Genomic DNA, 16,492 nt, shown 5'->3' with positions numbered 1-16,492 from the left:
AATCCTGGTCCCTGTCCCTCCCCCCCTTGGAAGGAGTTCCCTTGCTATTTTAAGCTCTGTGGTGCAGGGACCTTCTTGCTCGTGGAAATGCAAACGATTTAAAGTGCAAATCCTGGTCCCGGTCCCTCCCCCACCCCCACCCCCACTCCCACTTTGGAAGGAGTTCCCTTGCTATTTTAAGCTCTGTGGTGCAGGGACCTTCTTGCTCTTGGAAATGCAAACGATTTCAAGTGCAAATCCTGGTCCCTCCCCCTCCCAGCTCTGTGGTGCAGGGACCTTCTTGCTCTTGGAAATGCAAACGATTTCAAGTGCAAATCCTGGTCCTGGTCCCTCCCCCTCCCCCTCCCCGCTCTGTGGTGCAGGGACCTTCTTGCTCTTGGAAATGCAAACGATTTAAAGTGCAAATCCTAGTCCTGGTCCTGGTCCCTCCCCCTCCCAGCTCTGTGGTGCAGGGACCTTCTTCCTCTTGGAAATGCAAACGATTTAAAGTGCAAATCCTGGTCCCTGTCCCTCCCCCCCTTGGAAGGAGTTCCCTTGCTATTTTAAGCTCTGTGGTGCAGGGACCTTCTTGCTCTTGGAAATGCAAACGATTTAAAGTGCAAATCCTGGTCCCTGTCCCTCCCCCCCTTGGAAGGAGTTCCCTTGCTATTTTAAGCTCTGTGGTGCAGGGACCTTCTTGCTCGTGGAAATGCAAACGATTTCAAGTGCAAATCCTGGTCCCTCCCCCTCCCCCAGGGTGCGGTCGGACCGCCCCTGCCGGGGCGGGTCCTCCGGGCCTGTCACTTCCTGTTTGCCGGGCTGTCTTTCGCTTTCTCAGCGGCGCCGGGGCCTCGCTCGCCCCCGATGGATTTCACATAGCAGAGCAGCCCCCTCCCCTTCTCCCTCCCCCTGGACCCGCCATGGCCTCGGCCCCCCCCGACCTGGCCTCGGCCTCCAGTTTCCGCCACTACCGCCTGCACCACTTCCACCTGGGGCTGGAGCTCAGGCCCGAGGCCCGGGAACTGGCCGGATGTCTGGTGCTGGACCTCAGCGCCCTGGAGCCCGACCCCTGCGCCCTGGTGCTGGACAGTCACCCGGCCCTGAGCGTGGAGTCTGTGCGTTGGCGGCGGGGGCCCCCCCCACCGCAGGCCTCCCCCACCCAGGAGAAAAGTCCTTGTAGCCCCTGGAGCAGCCCAGCCCCCCTGGATACCCCCCTGTGCCAGTCCCCAGGCAGCCCCACTGTGTGCCACTCGCCCCACCCTTCTTTTAGCCCAAACGACCACCACGGCCGTTCCGGCCCCTTGAATTCGCCTACCCCTGGTCCCTGTGGCAGCCTGGATTCTCTAGGGCCCCCTGTCTCTGCTCCCTCTACGCCCCTGAATGCCACTTCCCATTTGATCAATAGCCCTTCCTCAGATTCTGCTGCTTTATCTGCCCCATCTCCTGACTCCCTCTCCTCCTCCTCCATAACTTGTACCCCAGTGTCTGCCCCCTTTTTTACAAATCATCACTCGGGTGCCAGTGTCTCTGATACTTCCTGTCACTTCCAGTCCACTCCTGACCCTTTAGCTGCTCCCACTGGCCCAGACCCTGTTGGTTCCCCCTTGTATTCCTGCCCTTCCTGCCCCCTGGTTTTTAGGGTAGATGCTTTCACCGATTATGGCTCTGCTCTAATCCTTTCTGTTCCAGATGACCTACAACCCCACCAGCCCTTCCAGGTGATCATTCGCTACACGGCCACTGTTGGTCCTGCAGTAAGTATTTCTCTACTATATTTGCTATATACTGCGTTTCATCCAAGGTTGAAGTTATTTAAAGTCTGCTGTTTATTCTGAGGGGTAAATTCTATAAACAACGATTGTGGAGAAAAATGGTGCTTCCTTGTAAGTCAGGGTGGCAGCTTCTGGACAAATGTAATCATCTGCAGAAATAGCAGGTGATATTAAATCAGAAGTAGATGATTTGCTGTTACAGAGTGAAGGCAGGGGGAAGAGATCAGGGACAGGACACTTGGACTCAGGGTCTTATTTGGATTTTGGCTTCCGCTTTTTCAGTTGTAGCTCAAGGCAAGTTATTTCCCTGTCCCTGCAGGACTCACATTCTTGTAAGTTTATATGTGAAGCAATGGAGGCTTAACTGACTTGCCCAAGGGTCAGACGGAGCTGCAGTGTGATTTGAACCAGGTTTCACTGGTTCTCGGTCTGCTGCTCTAACCAATTAACATTATTGCTTTACTTCAGTGATGATGCATACGGAGCTGGGGACCTAGGAGTGGGATGCACAGAGGCCACAGGAAGAGACAATATATATGGATATATGGGAATAAGGTACACAGTCCATGGGAAGACCCCATATGTGCAGTGAGGTATGCTATATTAATGCTATTGGTTCAGTACAAAGACCTCAATGATTATGAGTGTAAATTGTTCCCCACTCAGAATGGTAGATGTACGGGCTATAGATTTTTAAAAATAAATAGATTCTGAAAAATTACAGCAACAACAAAAAAGAGAAACATGCCTTTGAAAGGCTCCACTGGTCAGTGAAAGAGAGCAGTGGGGAGATACCATTGCTGGGATATCAGACTCCTGGGATGTGTCTCCAGGAACCTCTGCTCATCTGGCCTATTTCTGATCATTGGAGTCCTGTGTCTTGGTTCCAGTTCTGTGCCTGGATACCTTCCGTGTCAGCCTGCCTCCAGCACTGGCCCAACCATTAGGCAAGACTAGGTGGTCGCCCAGGGCAGCAGCTGATCATTGTGATTTAATTCAGATATCAAATTCTTTGGGGGTGGGGGAAGGGAAGGTTGAAGGTTCACGTGCTCTGCTTGTTTTTCTCAACACTTCAGTCTCTTTATGGACTTCGCTTGCTAGTAACTGGACATACCCTGACAGTTTTGATCAGCCCAAATCAGAGGCTAGGCTGATATGAAATAGATACCCAGGACACCTAATATGCTGAAAGCCTTAGCAGATGCTGTTCCAGTGATACAGGCCCAGCTCAGTAGCCTTCAGCAAGAAGGTTGATGCCCTGCATTGGGTCTAACTTGAACCAATGACATGGCTATCTGTTCCTGTTTATCTACCCACAAATGTTCCCACATGAATTCTTCCATCAGTGAAAACGCTGGTTCCAACTGTGTTCACACGCAAAGTGGACTTTATCAGCCTACTTTCAAAGGGCGTCGCTGCTAGAACAGTGAATCCTGTGGTCCAGTTCGTAAAGATCAGGGGGGAGCAACCTTTATACACTGAGGGCCGCATGAATGTCTACACAATCCCTAGCGGGCCACAACATTACATAATGTCAGAACCGGAAATGCAAAAAGTAACTAAAAACGGTGGAAACAAACTTCTAGAGTGGCTACTCTGAAAACATGGGTGAAATACGGTATTTAAAATTTCCAAAACTCTGGTTAGTGATTGTTTCTGTGTCTACTTCCCATGGTCTCGCAAGCCACATAAAATTCGTTGGCGGGCTTGCAGGTTGCCCACCCCTATTTAGACCATTGGGGAACCGGACCCGGTCCAGTTGTTAGAGATGAATTGCATTATTCTCTGCTAAGGCCAAAAAAACAGTTGTGTAGAGTACTGATTACTGATCTTGAGGTCAATGAACCATTTCTTTGCATCCGCTTTTGAGGAGGCCTTGAACACTCTGATCCATGGGGCCTGGACTCTCTGATCACCCTTTGGGTTTGAATGGACAGATGCTTCACAGAATAGAATAGAACCATGACAGGATGCAAGGAGATCCTGATAACAGAGAGAAGTGTACAGTGCCCAAATGGGAACATTCCCTGGGTGAGCCTGTGATCATTGATGGTATGAGATGTCAGCTGTTGGTGAAGGAAAACGAGAGAAAACGCTGAGACTGCCTCTGCCTTTTTTATGGAGTTGCAGAACACAGATGAGTCAACAAAGCCTACCATGAGAATACTTAGCTTAACTATAACACCTCACCACTTCACCCCTACTTCGAATGACACCTTTCTATAACTTTCTGCTTAGTTCTTCTCTAACATCCTTGATCTTTTTACAACACCAACTGTACCTTTTACCCTGGTATGGCGATGCCATAACAGGTCTTTGTAAGCCACATTGAGCCTGCAAATAGGTGGGAAAATGTGGGATACAGGTGCAATAAAATAAATAAAATGAGTCAATTGTGCCAGTAAGCCACAGACTCGGACTACCTGAGCAGGAAATGACAGCCCCAGCTTCAGTAGATTGGGGGGGGGGGGGGTATGGGAGAAGTAAAGGTAAGTGCTCATGGATTAAATACACTACTGGAGCCCAAACCTTTCAGAAGACAATTCCTATCTGACTGTCTTAAAAGGATGATGCAGAGTACAGGCAAATCCTGGAGGAAAACGTCGTCTGCCCTGGGACTGGGGAGAAGATTTATCCATACCCATTCTGCACAGGACGATGATCTTGACAAAACACAAAATAAGAGTTACTGAGCAAGAAGAAAATGAACGTCCTTGAGCAGCCAGGTCAAAGCCCAGACCTGAATCCAGTAGAATATCTGTGACAACACTATGGTCCCCGGCCAATTTGAAAGAGTGTACATGAATACTTGAGCTGCTTTTCAAAGCTGGTACACACTTAACCCTAGATGACTCATGGTTGTTACTGCAAAAGGGGCTTCAAGTATTGGGTCGAGGGGTGTGACGACCGGTTTCTTATTCTTAATTACGTTTTGAATATTCCTATAATTGCACATTTTTAACATGAAAGAATACTGTAAGTTCTGCGTGTAAATTTGGCATTTAGGCACACTCAAGCCAGCCGTAGACCCGGCATGTGGACACGTCTAAATATAGATGGGTTGATGTCAACTTACATGCGTAATAAGTGCCCTTATAGAATCATTTCGCAGCCTGTTATAGAATTACACGCCGTCTCCCTGACAGTGTCTGAGCGGGAGTCTTGTCACAGCTGGGAACTGCAGGAAAATGACAATCTTGATTTGCCTCCGATCCAGTCACTTAACCCTCCATTGCCACAGGTACAAATAAGTCCCTGTATATAATTTGTGAACCACGGAAAGGTGGTTTATCAGATCCCATCTCCTTTCCCTTCCTTATCGGTTCCAAAACGATCTGTGTTTTAGCTCGAGCAGCATGGGATCTCGCCAGGTACTTGTGACCTGGATTGCCTACTGTTGGAAACAGGATGCTGGGCTTGATGGACCTTCCATCTATCCCAATATGGCAATACTTAAGTTAGACCCACCCATGTGAGCCCTCCCTCAAATAATAGAATAGCTCTGAGCCCTCGCTAGCACTTGTGAGTAGTAAGTGTATATTTTTGCATGTAACTGCCAGTATTTTATTTATTTACTCTTGCAAATGGCGCTTAAATTTAAGTACACTGTTATAGAATGAGAGGGTGGGAGGAGTTTCCTCTCCTGTTGCAGCTGCTGCAAGACCTGAGAGAGTATTAATCCGCAAACGAACCTTTTCCAGAGATGCGAAGGAGGTAGAACGAGAGGACATGAAATGAGATTGAAGGGGGGCAGACTCGAGAAAAATGTCAGGAAGTATTTTTTCACAGAGAGAGTAGTGGATGCTTGGAATGCCCTCCCGCGGGAGGTGGTGGAAATGAAAACGGTAACAGCACATATGAGTTTATCTTGTTGGGCAGACTGGATGGACCATGCAGGTCTTTTTCTGCCGTCATCTACTATGTTACTATGTATGTTACCTGAAGATGCTGCTGTGGACCACTGAGGCCATTGTGAGTGCCAGGCTGGGAGGATCAGTGTTTGAGGCTGGTGACCTGGCTTTGGCACCTGCCACTATGGAAAGAAGGCTAGGGCTGGATAGTAAGGATTTGAGGAGTGGGCCAACAGGTGCAGGGCTGGAGGTAGATACCCCCAGTGTAGCCTTCACTGGTCTTCCTACCGTAATCCTGGATTCCATATGGGCTGGGCTGTGTTGGTGAGACTTAATGACTGGCTTGGCCACTGTTTGGAAAACAGGATACTGGGCTAGATGGACCATTGGTCTGACCCAGTATGGCGACTCTTATGTTCTTAGCATTTGAACAAATCGCCATATGTGAAAATTTCAAGTTATTCAACATAGTTATGCTTTGAGATTTGGTCAGGACTGTTGCGCCATTTTGGTTTAAATGAACTCTTTGTGTTTAACGCCTCTAAACCATGAGATTTCAGAAGAGATGTTTTATCAACTAACTTTTACAAAATAACTGTTCACTGTAAAGCTACTAGTTTTCATGCCCTAAACTATGTAACTTGACAAAAGGAAAAGCCAGAAGCTTTTCAATGGAAGAATTTAGGCCAAAGATAACCCAAATACAACTGGCAACACTGAAGGTTTTTTTTTTTGTGTGTCAATATATTTTATTTTATCATGATAAAAGAAAATTCAAAATCTGCACAAAATAAGTTACAATCCAACCTGAAACAATCTAAAACAAGTGTGGAATTTCTCCCCTTCTCCCCATCCCCATACTAATGCTGTCATTAAGTTTTAACAAACTATGATTAGTGTTATACTGCCAACTTGTTAATGAAACCTGAACAGCTGACTGAGCAGTAGGGATAAGCATTGTATGAAGTGAATGCCATTCGCCTTCAAGAGCGCGTACTATGCGCTGTCCTTAAATAAGTACATAAGTAGATAAGTATTGCCACACTTGGACAGACCAAAGGTCTATCAAGCCCAGCATCCTGTTTCCATCAGTGGCCAATCCAGGTCACAAATACTTGGCAACATCCCAAAAAAGCTCAATACATTTTATGCTGCTTATCACAGAAATCAGCAGTGGATTTTCCCCAAGTCATTTTAATAATGGTCTATCCAAGTGAGGACAATGTATCAAGGAGTAGGCTGTGATCAACAGTGTCAAAAGCAGCAGATAGATCGCGAAGGATGAGAATAGAATAGAGACCTTTGGATCTGGCCAGGAACAGGTCATTGGAGACTTTAGCAAGTGCTGTTTCAGTTGAATGAAGGGGGTGAAAGCCAGAATGAAGTGGATCAAGAATAGCTTGAGAAGAAAGAAAGTCAAGGCAACGGAAGTGAATGAAGCTACAAAGTAGTAATTTTAAAATAAATCGGAGGAAATATTTCTTCACTCAATGTGTGATTAAACTCTGGAATTTGTTGCTAGAGAATGTAGTAAAAGCAGTTAGTTTAGCAGGGTTTAAAAAAGGTTTTCATGGCCTCCTAAAGGAAAAGTCCATAAGCCATTATTAAAATGGACTTAGGGAAAATCCACTGCTTTTTTTCTAGGATGAGCAGCATAAAATGTATTGTAGCCTGGATTGGCCACTGTTGGAAACAGGATGCTGGGCTTGATGGACCTTCGGTCTGTCCCGGTATATACTGATGTCTACAAAATCCTGAGTGGAGTAGAACAGGTAAACACGAATCTTTTAAAAAGTACAAAGACAGGGGAACACTCCGTGACGTTACATGGTAATGCTTTTAAAACAAATAGGAGAAAATATTTTTTTCACTTAAAAAATGTGTTAACAGCAGTTAAAAAAAGGTTTGGACAAGTTCTTGGAGGAAAAGTCCATAATCTGCTATTAGGATAGGAGCAAATCCACTACTTATGCCTAGGATTGGTAGCATGGAATCTTGCTACTCTTTGGGATTTTGCCAGGTACTAATGACCATGATTGGCCACAGTTGGAAGCAGAATTCTTGGCTAGATGGATCATTGGTCTGACCAAGTATGGCAAATTCTTATATCTGTTTCATTAGGGACTCCAGCTTCTTATCCTGCGTGTCCCTTAGGGAAGTGTCCCCTACCACATGTATTGTTATCCTGCATGAGATAACAGACATTGGAGCATCTACCTTTCCTGATACTTTCATACGTGTGCATAGTTTACTCAAGGACTTGACTGCACCTTCCCCTCTCTGTGGTCATTCCGCAGTGACTTGATGAATAGAGAGTGTATTCCAGGGCTTAGGAGTTCCTTGAAAAATTAAGTCCCCTGTAGACTTTGCTGCTCTGGCCGCTCTTCTGGTCTAGAGCTTTATTACCCTTGACTCCTCTCTCTGCAATCCTTCCTAATCTGACTACCTCACAGTCATGATCTCCTGCCTTTTCCAGTGCTCCCTTTTTTTTCTCCCTTCCTCTCTGATGTTCTTCTGTCTTTTCCATTTCTCTCCTTTTGCTTCTGCTCCCCTTCTCTCTACTGCACTTTTTCTTCTCCTTTGTCACTTGACTCTCGTAACCTGCTCGTCCATTGGATATCTTTGTAGGTTTGGTGGCTGGACCCAGAACTCACATATGGCAACTCCAAGCTGTTCGTCTTTACTCAGGGCCATTCTGTGTGCAACCGCTCTTTCTTCCCCTGCTTCGACACGCCTGCTGTGAAATGCACTTATTCAGCTACTGTTAAGGTGAGAAACCTGATTTTTGAGGATCTCGAAGAAGAGCTTTACCCTAACCAACGATCCCCTTCCTGACTCTCTCAGGGGGAAGAGGTTTACCTGGAGGGGGTGGAGGGGCTTTTTACCTAACATCTCCGTTCCCTGAGAGAGAAACTTTACTTTTACTTGTGGCTGCCCTTCCCCAATGATGACCTTTACCTGACCACTAGGGAAGTCTCTTACCTAACCCTCCTCTCCTCCCCTCCCTCAGAAATGAGTTTTACATTAATCCTTTATCCCCCCAGCACAGAAGCTTTACCTTTTCCTGAATCACCTTTTCTGCGAGTAAGCTTTACCTGACTCCTCACCCCCACCCACCCCAAGACAGGGGAGTATTTAGTTTGTGTTTGAGTTACTCTGGCAGTCTCTCACAACGGTGTTTGGGATTGGTTTCAGGCACCTGCTGGCATCCAAGTTTTGATGAGTGCAACCCGCAGCAGTTACCAGGAAGAGGAGGGTGTTTACCAGTTTTACATGGAGTACCCGGTCCCTGCATACCTGGTGGCTCTGGTTGCGGGGGACATCATACCAGCTGATATTGGGCCCCGGTAAGATGGTGGATCAGTAACGCACCGGCATCAGCTTCATCTGGGCATGTGCACCATTATTTCCTTTTTCGGGGTGAAGTTTCTGTGTATGTAAGGGCTGTTACCCTCACCTTCTCTTCCTTTTTTTGTATTGTGCATTATTTTATTGTATGGTATCTTTATTTTATTGCGGTTATGTATTTAAATTATTGATGTAAATTTTGTTTCTTACCCAGAGCTTATACATTGTGAAAATAAAATTAAATACAGCACAGGCAGATCTACATTAATCCTGGCACTCTGTGGGGGGAGGGGGGGTCCAGGTATCTGTTTATAATGTCAGAAGGAGAAGGGGAGGGATTGAGATATGAGAGAGCCTCCACCTGGAGTCGTCTTAGTCTCTTCAGAGTTTTTGTGATTATATGTTTGTGATTGACAGGAGCAGGGTTTGGGCAGAACCATGTCTGCTATCGACAGCCACCAGCAAGCTGGATGGGTTGGTGGAGCGCTGGCTGTGTGCTGCAGAGAATCTGTACGGTCCCTATGTTTGGGGAAGGTGAGTTGAAACCCTGCAGCAGGTGAAGGTAGGACAGGAATGGATGAGGGGTGGGGGACTAGCCACTGAAGAGGTGAGAGAAAGGGATAAGCAAGTATTGGGCGAGAGGGGAGAAACGATCATCACTTCAAAGTATCCTTCCACTTACACACAGTCTGGGGAGCTTGCCCACCCCTCTTACTGCCAAGACCCACTGAAAAAGATAGCATCAAGAATATGTTGTTATATGTGCAGTCTGACCAGCAACCATATCACATTGCCTGTAACTCCCCAGAATGGACACTGAAATCTCCCCAAAACTGGTTGGTTATCTCTTAGGGCATGGCTTCCCAAACGTGCCCTGGGGACCCACAGGATATGCACAATGAATACTTATATGGTAAATTTGTTTATGCTGGGTCTCCAGTTTATTTAATGGATTCCCTTATCGCACAAAACAGTTGCAGTTTGTTCAAAATACAGGTCTTAGGTTTATCCATAACCGTAAACATTCCGATCACATTATGCTCCTCTTCACTGGAAGTCGTTAGCTTCCAATCGTGTAGAGAATAAAGTTCAGGCTTTGCAGTCTTAGCATTACAATTCTGTGCATAGACTTCCTTTTGTGTTTAATCAGTGCTCTTTTCCCTCTCGGGCTCATCTTAACTGAGCTGTCTGTATTTTGGTCTCTCTTTTTATGGAATGCTGGCCCTTGGTATCTTTACTAAGAGAATTCCCACCAAAGGTTTCAAGCAGGCCTTAAGACCTTAACTAGCTTTGGGGGGAGGGGGGGATTGGCTTCTTCCTCTTTCCTTTTCTCCATTTTTATGTGCTAGTTTTATTTGTTGTAAACTGCTCTGATGTAGCTACAAAGGGTGGTATAGAAAGTGTGAATAAATATAAAACATTGTGGATATCCTGAAAACCCAACTGACTGGGGTCACCAGCAAATGTTTGGGAAGCCCTGCTTTGAAGGGAAGGTGAGTTTGATCTGTGCCAAGATGGAGTTTATTACATGCCCTATTTTATTATATGATTGGCCTCTCTGTGAACTGTTCTTATCCTGTCAGTATCCTGTGGGGTCCCCAGGACAGGTCTGGGAAGTTTTGCCTTAAGCGCTAGTAACACCTCTATTTCATCTGGAACATTATTCGCCCAATAAACAGGAAACGCATACAATTCACAAATAACAATTCACCCCCTGCACAGAGCTAATTGATGGCATCATTAATTGCACCTTGCTTTTAAAATATGACTTTGATTGCCACTAGGGGCAACTAATTACAAAATGAAGGAACAGAAAAAGGTAGTGAAAAGAATAAAGGATTAAAATGGATATTTTCCTGTGCAGTGACTCCTATTGGTGGAACCTTGCATTACGTATAGTTTAGGTTCCTTTTTCCCTACATGCATCGCTTTGCATGTGCTCACGTTAAATGTTATCTGCCATTTGGTTGCCCAGCCTCCCAGTCTTGTAGGGTCCTGTTGCAAGTTTTCACAATCCTCTTGTGATTGGGGAAATAATTGGTTGGGTAGACTGGATGCACAGTTCAGATCTTTATCTGCCATCATTTACTATGTTACTCTGTAAATTCTTTCTCTGCTTCAAGATCCGAGAAAATACAGTGTGAAACTCCAAGAGTGTTGAGTGTGGGTTTAAAATGATTTGGTTAAAGATGTCCAATGTTTATCCCATGTACTGTACTGTGTCCTTCCAACTATGCACAGCCCAGGGATGTCTCAGCCCCTCCCCCAATACTTTCCTTTTGCCGGGGGGGGGGGGGGGGGAGGGCTCAGACTTTCTCCTACCTGGATACTACTACTATTACTACTATTTAGCATTTCTATAGCGCTACAAGGCATACGCAGCGCTGCACAAACATAGAAGAAAGACAGTCCCTGCTCAAAGAGCTTACAATCTAATAGACAAAAAATAAATAAAGTAAGTAAATCAAATCAATTAATGTGAACGGGAAGGAAGAGAGGAGGGTAGGTGGAGGCGAGTGGTTACAAGTGGTTACGAGTCAAAAGCAATGTTAAAGAGGTGGGCTTTCAGTCTAGATTTAAAGGTGGCCAAGGATGGGGCAAGACGTAGGGGCTCAGGAAGTTTATTCCAGGCGTAGGATGCAGTGAGACAGAAGGCGCGAAGTCTGGAGTTGTCGGTAGTGGAGAAGGGAACAGATAAGAAGGATTTATCCATGGAGCGGAGTGCACGGGAAGGGGTGTAGGGAAGGACGAGTTTGGAGAGATACTGGGGAGCAGCAGAGTGAGTACATTTATAGGTTAGTAGAAGAAGTTTGAACAGGATGCGAAAACGGATAGGGAGCCAGTGAAGGGTCTTGAGGAGAGGGGTAGTATGAGTAAAGCGACCCTGGCGGAAGTTGAGACGGGCAGCAGAGTTTTGAACCGACTGGAGAGGGGAGAGGTGACTAAGTGGGAGGCCAGCAAGAAGCAGATTGCAGTAGTCTAAACAAGAGGTGACAAGGGTGTGGATGAGGGTTTTGGTAGAGTGCTCGGAAAGAAAGGGGCGGATTTTACGGATGTTGTAAAGAAAGAAACGGACAGGTCTTGGCAATCTGCTGGATATGAGCAGAGAAGGAGAGAGAAGAGTCAAAGATGACCCCAAGGTTTCGAGCTGAGGAGACAGGGAGAATGAGAGAGCCATCAACAGAAATAGAAAACGGGGGGAGCGGGGAGGTGGGTTTGGGGGGGAAAATGAGAAGCTCGGTTTTGGTCATATTTAATTTCAGGTGGCATTGAGACATCCAGACAGCAATGTCAGACAAGCACGCTGAAACTTTGGTTTGGATGCAAGGTGAGATATCAGGGGTAGAAAGGTAGATTTGGGAGTCATCAGCATAGAGATGGTAGGAAAAGCCATGGGATGAGATTAATGAACCAAGGGAAGAAGTGTAGATAGAAAAGAGGAGGGGACCAAGAACAGAACCCTGAGGTACGCCGACAGGCAGAGGGATAGAAGTAGAAGAGGATCCACCAGAGTGAACACTAAAGGTGCGGAGGGAGAGGTAGGAAGAGAACCAGGAAAGGACAGAGCCCTGGAATCCAAGTGAGGACAGGGTATCGAGAAGTATGCTGTGATCGACAGTGTCAAAAGCAGCGGAAAGATCAAGAAGAATGAGGATGGAATATTGACCTCTGGATTTAGCCAGTAATAGGTCATTGGAGACTTTAGTAAGCGCAGTTTCGGTTGAGTGGAGAGGGCGAAAACCAGATTGTAATGGGTCAAGAATAGCATGTGAGGAGAGAAAATCAAGGCAGCGGCGGTGAACAGCACGCTCAAGTAATTTGGAGAGAAAAGGAAGGAGGGAGATGGGTCGGTAATTAGAGGGACAAGTAGGGTCAAGTGAAGGCTTCTTAAGGAGAGGTGTGACCACAGCATGTTTAAAGGCAGCAGGGACAGTCGCAGTGGAAAGTGAGAGGTTGAGAATGTGACAGATAAAAGGAATAAGAGCAGGAGAGATGGCATTAAGAAGGTGGGTGGGAATGGGATCAGAGGAACAGGTGGTACATTTTGAGGAAGAAAGGAGAAGTGTAGTTTCCTCAATAGTAACTTCAGGAAAGGAGGAAAGGGAATGAGGGGAAGGAGAGAGAGGGGAACGGACTAGTGGAGGGAGAGCTGGTGAGGTAGAGAAAGCAAGGTTTATCTTTTGAACCTTGTTGTGAAAGAATTCAGCAAGGGTCTGAGGAGATAATGAAGGGGGAGGGGGCACCTTGAGGAGAGTTCACAGCCCGGGGAGTTTACACAATTGTTATTGTAATGCAGTGTTTATCAAACATTTAGGTTGGCCCCCTCTCCCTGATTTATTCTTTGAAATAATTTAACTTACCCACCACCTACCATGAGCAGCAAGATTAACATTTTAAAAATTGCATTACAGTGCAACTAAGTCATTTCTATACATTTGATTACATACTATAATTGTGAAGTTACTTCACAACCAGCATTCTACTCCCTAGTTTGGAAATAAATTTTTTTTTGTTATATTTGTACCCCGTGCTTTTTCCCCACTCATGGCAGGCTCAATGCAGCTTACATGGGGCAATGGAGGGTTAAGTGACTTGCCCAGAGTCACAAGGAGCTGCCTGTGCCTGAAGTGGGAATCGAACTCAGTTCCCCAGGACAAAGTCCACCACCCTAACCACTAGGCAGATTGTATAATGTTTCCTTGCATTAATGCATCACATTGGGACATCACACTCTTCCTTGAGTGCATAGTATGGGGACATCACTCCTCTCTCCCCACCCCCCATTTTTTTTTAAACACTAGAAGTGTCCTCATTGGCTGCTTCATTTGGGGTGTCTTAGAGGATATTGTTCAAGTGAATTTTGCCATGTAGGAAGCCTATACAGGACTAGTTGGAGCCCCAAATGTGAGAGCCTTTGGGACGTCACATGCTGATTTTTTTCATTGGGGCGCTAGAGCTTCCTTTTGTACTGGAGTTTAATGCTGGTGTCCTTTTGCTTCCTCAGATATGACCTTGTGTTCCTGCCCCCATCCTTTCCCATCGTTGCCATGGAGAATCCTTGTCTCACCTTTATCATCTCCTCCATCCTGGAGAGTGACGAGTTCCTCATCATTGATGTCATCCATGAGATTGCCCACAGCTGGTTTGGAAATGCCGTCACTAACGCCACCTGGGAGGAGATGTGGCTGAGCGAAGGACTGGCCACCTATGCTCAGCGCCGCATTACAACCGAGACCTATGGTACAACCTTGGCTAGTGGATGTCTTTGTAGAGTGTTTCTCGAAGGATGGTTGGTATTATTGACGGCCCTACCCACAGTTCAGCTTATCTGAGGTGGCCTGGCTAAGGCCCTGAAAAGTAGCACAGCTCTGACCCCTAGTCTCACCTTTAAGGTGCTGGCAGTGTAGAACTGATGTCTCCAAGCTGTGGAACTTGTGACTTACATTTTACAGGAACCTATTCTGCTCTGTCACAAGTCCACAGCTTGGAGACATCAGTTCTACACTGCCAGCACCTTAAAGGTGAGACCAGAGGTCAGAGCTATACTATTTTCAGAGGTCTTTACCAGGCCAAGTCACAGAAAGGTGGAGCTTTGAGAGATTTTGAAAGGGGAGGAGATGAAGGATTTAGGAATTTCTCTTAAGTCAGCAAACCATGGGAAAAGTAAGCTGTTTTGCGTAAGCCCAGGCTGTCTCTGGCTGCTCATAAATCTATGATTGCATAGTGGAAGAAGCTTTCACTTTTTTTGTTTTTAATGTTTATATAGCTTTTATCTTAGTTTCCCCCCCCCCCCCAATTACTCTCAATACTGCAGAAAATGTTTAGTCTCCTGATTGGTTTGTGTTTCGTGCCACCGCTGTAGGTGCTGCTTTCACATGCCTGGAGACGGCCTTCCGCCTTGATGCACTGCATCGCCAGATGAAGCTGCTCGGTCATGATACACCAGTCAGCAAACTGCAAGTGAAGCTGGAGCTAGGTATGTCCCACACAGAGCTCTGCTCCTGCTGTGAATTGTTTCAGTAGGCTTCCCGCTGTGATATGCTGATGGCAGTATGTTCTCTCCCAGGTGTGAATCCCAGTAACCTGATGAACCTCTTCACTTACGAAAAGGGTTATTGCTTCGTCTATTACCTGTCACAGCTCTGCGGTGATCTGAAACGCTTCGACTGCTTCCTGAGAGTGAGTGTGAACATAGTTTCTTCTCCACTCCCAGCCCTGCTTCTCCCAATGATGCTGTTTATGACCTTAGGCAAGTCATTTATTCCTACACCGATTGTGAGGCCACTTGGGTAGGGAAATAACTGCAGTGCCTGAATCACAGCTTGCCTTGAGCTTTGATTTGGAAAGACAGTTAAATCTAAAATCCAGTTCCAAAGCTCAGGAAATTCAGGTTGCTGGTGTCTGAACGCAAGCTGATTAATGTGGGATAATTCACAGTGCATATCAGCGAGTAGGTCCAGTGTATCTAGTACACGGTGGTGGTTAAGGGACCATTTGACACACCCAGAAAGGTCTTCCCCCAAAGACCATAGAATAACTGGATCAACCACATGATCATTGTGCAAATAATACTCCTTTCATTCCTTTATAATCTTCTGACTCCTTAGAAGCCTGTTGATTTAGTCACCTTCTCCCATGCCAACCCCGCCCAAACTGCTGTGTGATCCCACAGAATTAGTGGCTCCATCCCCCACTCCCCTAATGTCTTGTTTAAAAGATTTCTCCACTGATACACTGCTTAGATCAGTACAAGCGGTAGAGAAAGTTCTGATAAACATAAATGTAATGTGAGGTCTATATGGGGATATGATTGCTGCACTTTAGATATAAGGCATTACCTGCTTTATATCTCCAGATATCTGTGCCTCTAGCCTGTCCAGCAATCATTTCAAACTTCTAGCCACATTATCCAGCCTAGGGTTAAATTGGAACCCCCCTCCCCTCTGTCTGCTGCCATTTATCTCAACATATTGTACTCCCACCCTTGTTTCCAACAATAGCCAATCCAGGTCACAAGTACCTGTTAGAAACCCAAAGAGTAGCAACTTTCTATGCTACCAATCCCAGGGCAAGCAGTGGCTTCCCCCATGTCCATCTCAATAATAGACTATGGACTTTTTTCCTCCAGGAACATGTCCAAACCTTTTTTTAAACCCAGATACGCTAACTGCTGTTACTACATCCTCCAGCAGTGAGTTCCAGAGCTTAACTATTCATTGAGTGAAAAAATATTTTGTTCTGTTTTTTGTAAAAGTATTTCCAAGTAACTTAATTGAGTATCCCCTAGTCTTTGTACTTTTTGAAAGAGTAAAAAACCAATTCACTTCTACTCATTCTACACCACTCAGCGTTTTGTAGTTCTCAATCATATCCCCCCCCCCTCAGCCATCTCTTTTCCAAGCTGGAGCCCTAACCTCTTCAGCCTTTCCTCATATGAGAGGAGTTCCATCCCCGTTCTCATTTTGGTTGCTCTTTTTTTTTTTTTTTTTTTTTTTTTACCTTTTGTAATTCCGCTATATGTTTTTTAAGATACGGCAACCA

The 16,492-nt window shown here is 45.9% G+C and overlaps 1 protein-coding gene across 1 annotated transcript in view; it reads left to right on the top strand.

Annotated features, from left to right (window-relative positions):
• The first annotated feature begins 782 nt into the window (after nt 1-782).
• Nucleotides 783-16,492, top strand: part of RNPEPL1 (arginyl aminopeptidase like 1) — a 31,932-nt gene continuing 16,222 nt past the window's right edge. Inside the window, exons 1-7 of the mRNA XM_030215844.1 lie at nt 783-1,733; nt 8,231-8,371; nt 8,798-8,949; nt 9,368-9,484; nt 13,956-14,191; nt 14,814-14,927; nt 15,018-15,130. Of these exons, the coding sequence (XP_030071704.1) occupies nt 900-1,733; nt 8,231-8,371; nt 8,798-8,949; nt 9,368-9,484; nt 13,956-14,191; nt 14,814-14,927; nt 15,018-15,130 (1,707 nt within the window). The 5' untranslated portion in view covers nt 783-899. The remainder of the gene's footprint in view (nt 1,734-8,230; nt 8,372-8,797; nt 8,950-9,367; nt 9,485-13,955; nt 14,192-14,813; nt 14,928-15,017; nt 15,131-16,492) is intronic.

This window comes from Microcaecilia unicolor, chromosome 10 (assembly GCF_901765095.1).
Source record: "Microcaecilia unicolor chromosome 10, aMicUni1.1, whole genome shotgun sequence".
NCBI classification, from domain to species: domain Eukaryota; kingdom Metazoa; phylum Chordata; class Amphibia; order Gymnophiona; family Siphonopidae; genus Microcaecilia; species Microcaecilia unicolor.
The sequence above is the reverse complement of the archived record's forward strand: the minus strand, read 5'-3'. Positions and strand labels throughout refer to the sequence as shown.